The 12795-nt window shown below is 42.5% G+C and overlaps 1 protein-coding gene across 1 annotated transcript in view; it reads right to left on the bottom strand.

The window, feature by feature from the left end:
* Window positions 1-64: 64 nt before the first annotated feature.
* trim62.1 (tripartite motif containing 62, tandem duplicate 1) overlaps window positions 65-12795 on the bottom strand; it is a 33407-nt gene continuing 20676 nt past the window's right edge. Inside the window, exons 3-6 of the mRNA XM_056398581.1 lie at window positions 12320-12415; window positions 8452-8708; window positions 6412-6527; window positions 65-3257 (exon numbers count right to left, since the gene is read on the bottom strand). Coding sequence (XP_056254556.1) covers window positions 2707-3257; window positions 6412-6527; window positions 8452-8708; window positions 12320-12415 — 1020 coding nt within the window. The 3' untranslated portion in view covers window positions 65-2706. The remainder of the gene's footprint in view (window positions 3258-6411; window positions 6528-8451; window positions 8709-12319; window positions 12416-12795) is intronic.

A 12795-nucleotide genomic window follows, 5' to 3' on the forward strand; every position in this document is an offset into this window, starting at 1 on the left:
AATTGGATCAGTGATGCACAGTGTTGATGCACATCCAAACCAGGACAAAGTTACACAGACCATCTGATTTTCGCAGTAATTTATTGTACATTAAAACATTTCCCACAAACCTCCAGCAGCAAAAGCACACTAGAGTGTGTTCATACAGTGATGGGTGCACAGCGGCCATCATCAAAAGACACAATCATTAAAAGTGTCATAGTTATATTATCATCATCATCATCATCAAAATCATTTTAACCATTAGCATCATCAGCATCACCAGTAACCCAACACCACCTCACGATAATCTCCTTCTTACTATTCAAACAGAAAGTCTTAATGAGGCGGACCGCACTGAGGTCTGCAACACAGCAAACTGGGGTCAAATTTTAACATTTGTTTTAACCTGCATGAGCGAGGCAGGTTGGGATTTACTTTGGAAGGACATTTTATATAGTGATAGACAGATCAAGAGGATAAAAGTGAAAAATAACTGAATACAGTCCCGATTCTCTAAACCACACATTAATTAACTTTTTAAATTAATTTTTCAGGCTTTTTGTGCCTTTATTGATAGTGCAGTAGAAAGAGACAGGAAATGGGGAGGCAGAGAGAGGGGAATGACATGCAGGTAAGGGCTTGTCCGATGCGGGACTCGAAACCACACATTAATAAATAAAATTATTTTTCAGCAAGCAAGCTCATCAAGTTATCTGGATAAATTTAATGAGTAAATCCCAGAAAACTGACAGACAATGAGCTGTGCTTGGTTTTAATCAGATCACTGCAGATCTTTGCAAGTTAAAACAACAACCAAGACTAGTTTGGAGATGCTCACAATTTGACCCTAGTTTGCATCATACTGCACATACCGGAATCACATCCTACAAAAACAAGGGCACTGCCCCAATTTTCTTCTAAATGGACAACACAGACTACACATACACTAATGCACGGATGAAGATGTACAGTAGCAAAGGAAGGGTGAGGTGATCCTTTTGTTTGTTCATTTGTAGATTTCCCGAAGAAAGATCTGTCAAGTTCTCTCTGATTCCAAAGAATTTCATAATAAACACTTTTGGCCACTGCATGGTTTTGCTTTGAGGGCCAGATGGGCTTTATCAAGCACATCCAAAGCTGGATTTAAAATTACAGCTGAAGCACGCCACTCAAACACACCCGTGAACATGCTCAAACACAGACACACACATCTCTCAGTGTGCCGGACTTGGCGGAGGGACAAGAGCCTCTTGGAGCAGATTCTGCAGGACTTGTGTGCAACTAATGATAAACAAGAGCACTTGAGGCACGTGGGGCAAAGAAATAATAGATGACTTGAGCCTCAGAGGAATTATCAGTGATTTCATCATTATGTAACACAGCAGCAGCCAAGGCGATGCCAGGATCACATAAGTTGTGCTCAAGTCAATCCATCCTTCTCCACTTTCCTTGATAATTGCCACTTTCTAAAAACATACAGACTGACTTCATTTACATAAAAGATACGATTTAAAATAAATGGAGTACAGTTGGTCTCTGTAGCTTTTTTCTTTTAAAGCAATTTTCATCTTTAACTTTTCAGATTTTCATATCTGAGAACAACCAGAGGTCTCTGCCTCATGCGGATATCTAGTTAGACAGCATGACTTCATATTCTTTTGATTCCAAGACAAAATGATAAAACATCATGACAGGAAGCAGAAATGTGCTTGAATCCAATCCAATCCACTTAAAGTGGACAAAAAGCCCACATGTGTAGTGTATGCTGAAGGCTAGCAAAACCAAAGGAGGCAAAACATGAGCCAGCATGATGAGAGACTCAAACCTTTTAACCCTTAATACACTAAATACAAATATGAAAGTCCTTACTCCGTCAATAGCAGCATATTTCTTGACAATCTCCACCTCCAAACAGAGCTTCCTATCACGCATGGGTAGGACTGGGCAGTGGATGGGGATGGGCAGCCTATGAACAACTTTTTCATTGATTTAATTTGTCTTAGGTAACGTGCAGAATCATTGGTGCACATGGACTAGGAGCTTTCCTTGTTATGAAGAAGACTGAGCAGACAGATGTGGATACGTCTTACAGGAGGAACCAAGTTCATGGTCTCAGACAGAAGTAAAAAGTGCCAACGGACTCGACAAGTTCAAAATAAAGAGCGGACTGCTGTCAATCACGTTCCACAAACACAGCTAAGCCAACTGTACAGCACAGAGAAGACACGTGACCAGTCTTCAGTGTCCTGCTTGCCTGGACAGAGAGGGGACGTCAGGTCTGACAAGCCTGGAGCTTAATAATGGGAGTGGTGTCCCCTGGGAGTGTGCAAGGTGGGCCTGGGACAGTCACTTTGAGCGCAGGAATCGCTTTTTTTCTTTTTTCAAACACGCTGCCACAGACCCCAGGGGAGCCCAGCGGTCCCGCTGTCTCCATTTAGTGTCATCTTTTCAATGAAAGATGTGGTATGAGGCTCAAGTGCAGGCCGTTATCTTATGGTGGTTTCAAGTCACAGAAAATAACAGCACAGGTTTTTAGAGCAACATCAAGCACAATTCTTAACACCGAACTGAAGGAAATAAACATTTCAAACACCCTATTAAACACTTTTTTTTTCTTTTTTTTTTTAAACAGATTTATTTAATTATTTTTTCTTTAAGTCCTGAGATTTCACCTACGATGGATTCATCTGTCAGGACAATCAAAACCACAGATGTGTGTAGCTCTTAAAGGCGTACAGTGTTGATTCGCAATGGCTGCACGTTCTTGCCGTTAGCATGGCTCTGGCCGGGGCTGAAATAGGGGAAGACCTTGGCGGGGAATTTCTCTCGGTAGGTGTAGAGCCAGGACATGTCCTCCGCGTTGTAGAAGATGAGCAGGCCTTTCGGGTAGTCCAGATACACCCCCACCTTCTCCAGCTTGCTCTTGACGTTGAGACGGGTCCAGGGCTCGGTGCAGGCACTGTACTGGTTCCCGTCGTGCATGACGATGCAGTAGAAGCCGCGACTGGGCTGGATCTGGATGCTGCCCTTGCGACTGACTGTCTCGTGGGCCACACCGATCATCCACTGGGTCTTCTCCGACACCATCACTTCCCAGTAATGGACACCTGAGGCGAAGCCCTCTGCGCCCAGAACAGACACCTCCACATCGAAGCGGCGCGGGGAGTCCTGCAGCGGCTGCGGATGGAGATTCCCGTAGGCCACGATGGTACAGTCGTCTGAAAGGATCAGTCTTTGGTGGGCTGTGATGGGGTCGAGGGTCAACGCTGCTGGCACTGAGGAGGCAAAGGAAAGGAAGACGAACACTCAGTATTTACTTTTAAATTCAACAATGTGGAGTGACGACAATCGGCCGAGATAAATGGGATACGTGGATATAAGCAGGTAGAAAAAACAAACACATCAATGTTTTATGACTCAGCTTGGCCAAACAGAAAAGTAAGGAGTGCAGTGTCATTCTCAGCGCCTTCTTTATCATTGCAGAACAGTTTTATGCTGAGGCGGTCCGTGAATACACCCCGGCTGCTCAGCCACTTCACAGGAGAGGTGAGGTCAAGGTAGAGAATGGATCTCTGAAATGCTCCCGGTGAGAAGATTGCATTACAGGCAGCTGATTAAAAACAAAAGACACCGTCTGAATGAAAGAATATATACTGAAAATATACACTGAAGATTATAAGTTTTGACCGAGATGGCACTGAAAATGATGATCTCATTTACATGTCTCTGAGGTTTCTGCCTCCATCCTAAAGAGCAATCCGCACAGACGGCACTTTCTGAGGCACATTTAATGTCCATAACCCACCTGCCTCACAGAGCAGACTGGCTACCGTTTTATCGAATGTATGAATCTACATAAATCCTGTGTGGTGGAGTCACCGCATGACCCCCTGTGTTTTTATATGCTCCATTTCTATTTTTTCCCCCCTGGTGCACATAATATCCACAGGCAGCTTTTCAAATATCCAGCTGTTATATGCTGTGAACTTATTACTGGCATCTATAATGATTGATTAAGGCACCAATCAGGATAAGCTTTCTGGTTTCACAATATATTTCGCCCCGCTACAGTAGGAAATAAAATCAGTAACTCAATAAATAAAAAACATGTTTTCTTTCTGTCTCTCCGTATGGAGACTACCTAGAGGTAAGAAATAGCACTTTTGTGATGCTCAAGCTTTTAATACGTATTCCCAGTAAGAAAGTGGAAGTGTGTGTGTGTGTCCAGGTTACTCTGGATGATCCGATCACTCATTGGCAGAACTACTTTCTACTAAACAATCCCCTGGTATTAGGACAGTAGTTATATTGGTGGTGACAATGGTGGTGGTGCATTGATTAGCACTGTCGCCTCACAGCAAGAAGGCTCTGAGTTCGAACCCTGGTTTCAGCCGGGGCCTTTCTTTGTGGAGTTTGCATGTTCTCCTTGTGCCTGTGTGGGTTTCCTCAGGTACTCCAGTTTCCTCCCACAGTCCAAAGACATGCAGCGACTCTGAATTGCCCGTAGGGGTGGAAGTGAGCATGAATGGTTGTTTGTCTTGCGATAGAGCAGGGACCTGTACAGTGTACCCCGCCTCTCGCCCAGTGTAACCTGGGATTAGCTCCAGCCCCACCACGTCCTTATTTTTGCTTTTTGGTACTCTGCACCCAGCTATACGTAATGGGGTTGAGCGTGCCGATTCATTACTTTTCACTTTACTTTTTCATTGCTTCACAAACAAAATTGTTTAGCAGTGGAGGATATCAGATATAACCTTGACAATTAAACCTAATCTACATGTCAAAATAACACTAGAGGTACTGTAAGTGAGATGATATGTTTCAACAATTTGGCTGAACCCCTTCAGACCAGCAACCTGGTGGAAACATTACAGTATATATATCATTGCTGCCAGAGTTAGAGGAGGTGATCAAAGCCGTGCCCTGCGGTAAAAGATGATGGATGGCTTGTTATTATACTGCACACCCAACTGCTGCACAACTCTTATTTCAGGAAAATGAAACAAGGAGCTATGCAACGAGTGGTACTTTGAGTACGCCACGATACATTTTTTATAATCTGTTTTTACCTTCATGCATAAACTAGAGTCTTTTATAGTCAAGTGCTCTCCTGAGTCTGATAGGGTAGCTCAATTTGAGCAATTTCAGACCACGTGAAGAGTGCAAACAATACAGTGAAGCAGTAATTACAGTGATGGGGGGAGCAGCTCCAGCTCGCTCCACAGGCTCCGGGCTGGAAGGTGGCTGTTTCTCAGTGTTATGTTTCTCAGTTATGTGGTTTGGATATGGAACCATATCAGGCTGAACAATAACGGGTTGTTCCCTTTGCTCTCTTTAACATAGGGGAGACTCGGGAAAGAGTGGGAAAGGCGTCTTTCCAGTTCGTCTGTATATTTATCAGCTGGGATAAATGGAGGTGAAATGTCTGGTGGCCAGCCAGCGGACAGGACAATACCTTCTGCAGTCAATGACATCTCCAGTGTTTGTTACAATCAAGTCATCAAAATTTCATAACCCGAGTGCCTCTTTGTGCCACGCAGAGCAACATGCAAGCACACACACATCAGCGGAGAAGCAATTTTTGCTGCTGAACATGAGAGGGGAAAAAAAAAAAAACCCAACGGCGTCTGGTAGTTATTCCCGCTAACCCATCGGTGACAGCGAGGGCTGAGGGATGATGGGAGGAATGTCTTTGTTGCGTCTCTGGCAACCGCTGGTGATGGATCGTAACCAATTGTTCCATTTGGCAGCCACTCAAGGGAGGCCAAAAAAAATAAAAAGTGCCTGGCCTCCCTTCAGCTGGCAGCGGGCTGAAATGGGAGGATTGATTGAGGGAGTAAAAAAAAAAAAATAATTCCTCAGCACATTATTTTAAATAATCTCCTGTGAGAAAGTGATAGCTGTAGGGCAGAGGGAGTAGAGCTGCTCTCGGCACTGTCAACCGCAGCAGGGCATCGCCGCCCTCCAGGTCCCACCACCATTTCTCATCTGAGGACGGAAAGTAGTTCAAAAGCATCCCCGCAATATTAATGCAGGCTCACTGCACCTAGCCAAGAAATAGACTGACACATAACTCTCCATAAAAGTATAATGAAATAAAACAAACAAAAAAAAAACATAAACCAAAGTGTTGTTTTTAAACTGTGATTTTTTTCACAGATTAAGCAAACAAGATTTAACATGTTAGAGAACTTTCGGTGTTTCAGACAGAGTCAGAAATGGTTTCCTGTCTCCATGCTTAGTTAAGGCATCCATCTTCCAGCTGTAGTCTTATATTTAATGGACAGATATGCGAGTGAGCGAATAATCATAGTTCCCAAAACTATTCCTCAAATACCTGCAGCCCTTCACACTGGATTCCACACTGTATATTTACTCACTTGCATGTTTAAGTTACACATATGTTTCACTCATGTTCACATACTGTACCTGGTGAAATATCCTGGAAGAGCGACTTCCATATTGTGTACTGTAAGGGCCCCATGTACTTGGATGTTGGGAAGTCTTCGTACGTCAGATTGGTCTCATGTATCTTCCCTTTAATCCTGCAACAGAAAAACAGATCAATAACAGTCTAAATCCAATTTTCAGCTTTTTCCAAACAATGGTGGCTCTTATTCAACACACAATGCCGAAGCGTCGCGTAATTAATCTGGTTTGTGTGTCTGAACTGTGCTGTTATTGATGTTAAAACAGCTTACAAACTGCTTCATGAAAAAGAGATGAATACATCAGAGAGGGCGTGCAGGGAGGGGGTTCAGCTCTAACGCCATTACAATGTGATTCAATATGATGAACCTCTGCATGAATCATTCAGTGCACTCCTACATGTAGTCCAGAGTTCAGGCAAGACAATCAGTGGGTTGCTTAGCACACTGAAAACCTCAGTCACACCACAGTATGTTGAAAAACGGAGCTTACACATGTCCTGTAACATCAGGCTACTTGTGAGATATTGCTTGAAAATAAGGAATGAAAAATGTATATTCCAATTTTTCTGCAAGCACCATTTCTAGGGTGCTCCAGCAATGCAATGTTTTGAATGATACGAGTTCGTCTGGGGTTTTCGTGTGACTTTAAGATCTTTCATTACAAGACATGGTAGTGAAACCATCACCGTCCACCTGAATGAATCCACTTGAACGTGAGGGTGTAGGGATGGGTAAGTAAAGTGTTGAGTCACTTCAAGCCGCCAGAAAAGTATTAATGCTCTTTGGTATTGACTCTACAAATTGGGGGATTTCTGCAGGAAGGATGATGAACAGCTTTTTATCTCTTCATTTGGTTTTCTGATGACGGGGATTGAGAGCATGTGCTTTGACGTTGTTCTGTAGTCTTTGGTCTTATTTGTTTCCTTTAATGTATAACATTAATAGCCACTGCAGATGAAAATTTGCCTTTGGGCTAAATCTGACATATTTGCATCATACCGATGTTAACTCATGTGTGTTGACACTAATAAATAAATGAATAAAGTGCTGTCTCCCGTAGGTCCTTAAATGTGATCCTGAATCCATCCAGCGGCCTCATGTGCCCTGCATCTAGGCATCTGCATTTGTTATGTTTCTCTACTTAGTTACAAGGTTTTGTCCTTTAATTCGTCACCTGCCTGTACAGTGCTATTGATCCCCTGACAGCAACACTATTATGTGGTCAGTGCAATGAGGTGACACAGTTTAATGAAGATTGTCTTTTCTTGGTCATGGAAGATGGACCGGAGGCTGGGTTTAATTTACTGACTGTAAGGTTTGCAACATTTCAAATTCATCACCAGTGGAAATACAATACCACAGTTTCCAAACTGATAGGAAATTGAGACCAAACCTTTTCCAGAACCCAAGTTTGAAGAATACTGTGAAATATTATTTTTCTCCCATGTGACAAAACATGCTCCACTGCTTAATGTTGTTATCTAGCTCTAAAGAAAAGTCTCAAATTAGGAAGGTTTGCTCTTTTCCTGATTTGGGTGAGAAAATATCTAATGAATATGAGGGGAAAAAAATTTCAAGACAAAGAGTCTCGCCCTGCACTCGATACTTGACCATTTTTGATTGTCAGTGTTACAGATGCTACATTTTGGTACCAAACCCTACTAATCTCCGGGGACAGTTCTTGTCGAGTGAACTGGTCAATGAAATCGTCCTCCAGTCCCCCTCCCTGATTAAACATTACAGCTGGTTCATTTCAGGCCTAATACTCCATCTGTTCAGGGATTTGCTGACGCTGTTGGTCAAATTTGTACTTTCTACGAAATGTAAGCAGCCGTTAAGCCAAATTTAGCAAGTTATCAGCTGTCGGTTATCAAGAATTATCATTATAACAATTTTACTCCCTTTTTAGATAAAGTGTTGATACATGACTTGAGTTGACAACACCTGATCCTTCTTGGACTAAAAGTGTTTTTTATTTTCTTATGGGACTGCAGTGATGAAACTGGACTGTTTTGCAAGGTCTGGGCAGGAGAAGCACCTCTCAGACGTGACGGCTACTCCCTCCAGGAAGTCGTGTCGTCCTGTCTCATTGAGGCGCTCCTGCAGGATCTGGATGCCCTCCTTGACGTCGCGCAGCTGCTGACTGTAGCGCTGGATCTTGTGCTCGATGTCGGCGAGCTTGCGGGCCGTATCCATCTCTAACTCTTCCAGCATGCTCTTCTGACGCTCGCGCAGGAAACGGTGAAGGCGCTCGAATGCATCTCCGATGGTCGCGCGCAGACTTTTGGCCGAGGACTGAAACACAAGTCAAAAGATGATTTAGTTAAAAAAAACAAAAAAAAAACAAAAAAAAAAAAAAACAAACAAAAAAAAAAAAACACACCCTCATCTTGGATATTTCTAACTGCCATAACAGGACTGTGACATAGACTTTGTACCACAGTTAGCTGGGTTTGTTGAGTGTTTCAGTTACAATCGCCTGCCTCCTAATTACATAACAGTCAGTAATTCAAGGGCTGACAAAGTGCTCTAAATTGTGTTAATATTACATTAACATTCATTCATTGATTCAGCTTGAACATGCATCGATTTTAAGTGGTTCTCCAAAAACAGTCAAAGTACAACCTTCCAATGAGAAAATACAAAAGCTTTTACACAGAAACAAACAAGAGTGACAGTGATAACCCAAAAAGAAGAGGTCAAGGAGGAGTGGGGGGGGGGGTTACAAGGTCGAAGCTGAGCGGTTACAAGGCCGGCAGACAGGCAGAAAAGCAGAAGTCATTACAAGCACAGTCAAGCACTTTGCAAGGGACAGCAGGCTGAGAGCTGAAGAAACTGATTTGTTGCTGAAGAGGAAAAATGGGGAGTTGGACATCAAAGAGAATGAATCATCTGAGTGTTAGCAGTCCGAGTGTCTGAGAGACAGAACAAAGGGGTGTGATGTGAAAACCCTGTACAAATCGCACAGAGGATCCTTTCGACTGGAAGCTTCTGAGGAAAGCAAAGACTGGACTTCAATTCAGACATTTAGCGAAAACTTTCCCTGTCCGTCTCTTGCAGTCATCATTTTATACAAAAACGTTGGACTTGTGTTTGTACACGGACTCTAAAGAAGTCCAAACATCTGGCCATCAAAGAGCAACTGAGAAAATTAATGAGTACTGAATCACAGTGAAGTTCATCTAAACAAGAATTTCAGATTAATCTTGTCTGTACAAAACCTTAGATGAATGAAGCCTTTAACTGAGGACAGTTTAAACCGCTCCTCTAATCTTTAAATGAGGAGCTGGATTTGGGAACTGTGATCTGAGGTTTAATTACACTTGCCTAAAAATTCAATCAATCCCCTCCAAACAGCAGGCATGTTTCTCCTGTTCTCTCAGAGACCAGGGGCAGGAATTCTCTCTCTCTGCATGTGGGAACCTATTCAGACGACGATTTCTCTGCAAGCATGAGGGCTATGACATTCAGGTGGGCTGCATCCCAGCATCCTCCCACCTACTTAAGAGCTGAAAACTGGTGGTAAGGAGGAGGAGGACTGCAGCAGCCTTGCTATCAGTCTCAGTGACATGCCTGCTGCTTTGGCCCAGCAGGCATGTGATGGCACTGAGAAGGAGTCTGCAGCCCTTGGAGACAGGACGCTAGCTACCTTTTAGGGAAGCATGTGATTATCAAGCGAATCCCCGGTGGGGATGTGAATAGGACACAATGTCTATCCTTCAGACGGAGATCCAACCAAGCACACACAAGCCAAGAGCTCAAATTGGAGTGCAAGGAAAGCACATTCAGTTAAAATGGGAGCTGGGCTGCTGCAGTGCTTTTCTTCTCAATTTTATCCTGCATTCATGTGGTGTCCGAATAATCGGAATAATGAGTTTCCAACGAGGAAAAATTCACGTGAACGCCTCCTCAAGTCGGAGCAACAACTCAGAATGTTGGTGAAAATTTTGGTACACAATTTGCCGAGTTGTTGAGGTCATATACGCAGGAACATGGCGGATGAAACTAAATGTTATGTTGATGGTGAGAAACATATTGCATAGCATTTTTTTGCTAAAATGTAATTTGTAATATGGCATTAGGTTGTAACTGTTGACCTAGATTAATTAGAAAAGTTATTTATTAGCAGTAACCCTGATATTAAGTAACACAAATACTGGAAACAGCTATCAACATGTTGTTTTGACACTATGAGCAATAAAATACAGCACATCCTCTTTGTAGCATTAATGTTGTTTCCACATTCCCACTTAAAAGCACATGAACACACCGAAGTCGGAAGAACGACTTCCCAATTCGGGAAATGGAACAATCTGAGGAGCACATGAATGCAGCATTAGTGCAAGAACTGAAATTCAGCTCAGTCATGAACATTAAAGATAAACATCAACACATCTTTTAGCAACAATAAGGTAAAAAAGAAGAAAAATAACTTCAGGCGACCTCACATTTAGCAAGATGAAGAAGCTATGCAGGGAGACATTTCATTATCGGCAGCCTAAATGCATCAGGGATCAATGCAGTCACAGTGCGTCTCTCTTCCAGGCAGAGCACTCTGCAAATGGATGTAAATCTAATGAGAACAGCTCATTTCCAATGAGGAATGGGGGGCAGCTGAAAGGCCTGCATCTAGCAGTCAGACTGAGTCTGGCAGCAGAGGGTACTGCAGTGCAGAACCTGGACAGAAAGATGGGTGATGTGGCGACATTGGACAGCAGGTAGAAAAAACAGGTCCCTAAATGACAAATAACGCTGACGGCTGCGACATCGTCTCTGCCAGACAGCCTTACCTGGGTGATAGCTTCAATGTCACTACAGGAGAGAGGAGAGAGATATATGTGTGTGTGTGTGTGCGTGTGTGTGTGAGGGGTTGTGCGACTGACATATTGAGTAGATGCTCATGGCTGGCTGATTAAAACAAGGTGTCGAGATTAAACAGCCGCTCAATAAACCAATTTACGTGTCGGAATTTAACTGTCAGTCCAAATCAGTTAGGAAGGAAGGTGGATAGTCAGTGACTGAAAGACTGCACACATTAAACAGACCTGTCCTTTACTTTTATGAACCTGTGTTACTGAGGTTAGTTATTGAATGTTCCTGTTGCCATTTGGATGCTGAAGATTCAAGCAGGGATGTCATGCTTCTGTAGATACCTACACGCTCTGTTACGACTGACTTTCGACAGCATTTGTTGCTGCAGAATTACTTGTTAGATCAAAGTGGGAATTAAAGTGACTACTCACTTGTTTCTTATTTAATCATTCCTTCTTACAAAATGACAGAAAATAAGTTTATTCATCATTCTTTATGTTCAGATTTTTTCCTCTATGCCGACAGTAAAAGAAGAATCTTCAGATTTTAAATTGTTCATCAGACAAAAGACATTTGAAGATGTCACTTTGGGCTATTTTATAAACTATTTCCTGACTTCTTATTGATTAATGATTAATAGGGAAAATTATTTGAAGACTACTCACTACTGAAAATGATCATTAGTTGCAGCCCAGCAAAGATATTCAGTTTATTATTGCAAAGCACAAAAACCGGCCTTTTCACAATCAAGAGGCTTGGGAATAACTGACCTTTTTTTCTTAAGAAATTACTCCAGCAATCAATGATCAAAATAGTAGCTGAGTCTTTTGATTTACTAACTGATTAATCAGCAAATAGTTTCAGCTCTAGACCAGAGCTCCTGAAATGTAGAGATTTTCTGCTAACCTGTTTTATTTCTTTGTTAATTTAATATTTTTGGACTGACATTACTTTAGGCCCTGGGAAAATATGTTGGACATTTTTATAGACTATACTGATAATGAAAACGATTTTCAGTGGCAGCCCCACAGGCTACAATCGGTGCTGGTCCAGCTCTGTAAATGATATATCTTGTGTTAATAATGTTACAGTACCTTGGTCTCAGTGAGTTGTCTCTGCAGGAGCTGCAGGGCCTCAGTGTGTCCCTTCTCACTGTCCTGCAGCGTGGCCAGCTGCTCCTTCATCTCCCTCTGCAACACAAACAACAGGTCACTAACTTGTGCCTGGACTTTACTACGACACAACTGTGGAACTAAATTCAATTAGCTGATGTGATTTCAGGTCCATTTTAAACGTTCAACTACTTGTTTGCTCAAATAATGATGACACAAAGTCAGTTACATAAAAATAACACCAATGTATTTGGCAGACACATTTTTGCAAATCTAACCTCTATTCTATTTATTTAAACTGCATTATTTGTATAACAGCTCTCTTTGCTTTGGTACAAGGCGGCAAAGATTTAAGCCTCAGCTACAAAGCAAGCAAGGCAGACGGAGAGCGAGATATGAAAGAGATCAAATGAAATCTCCGGAGGTATTGGGCTGTGTCAGAGAAAACTGGGTCTCCT

The sequence above is a fragment of the Seriola aureovittata genome, chromosome 2 (assembly GCF_021018895.1).
Source record: "Seriola aureovittata isolate HTS-2021-v1 ecotype China chromosome 2, ASM2101889v1, whole genome shotgun sequence".
Taxonomy (NCBI): Eukaryota; Metazoa; Chordata; class Actinopteri; order Carangiformes; family Carangidae; genus Seriola; species Seriola aureovittata.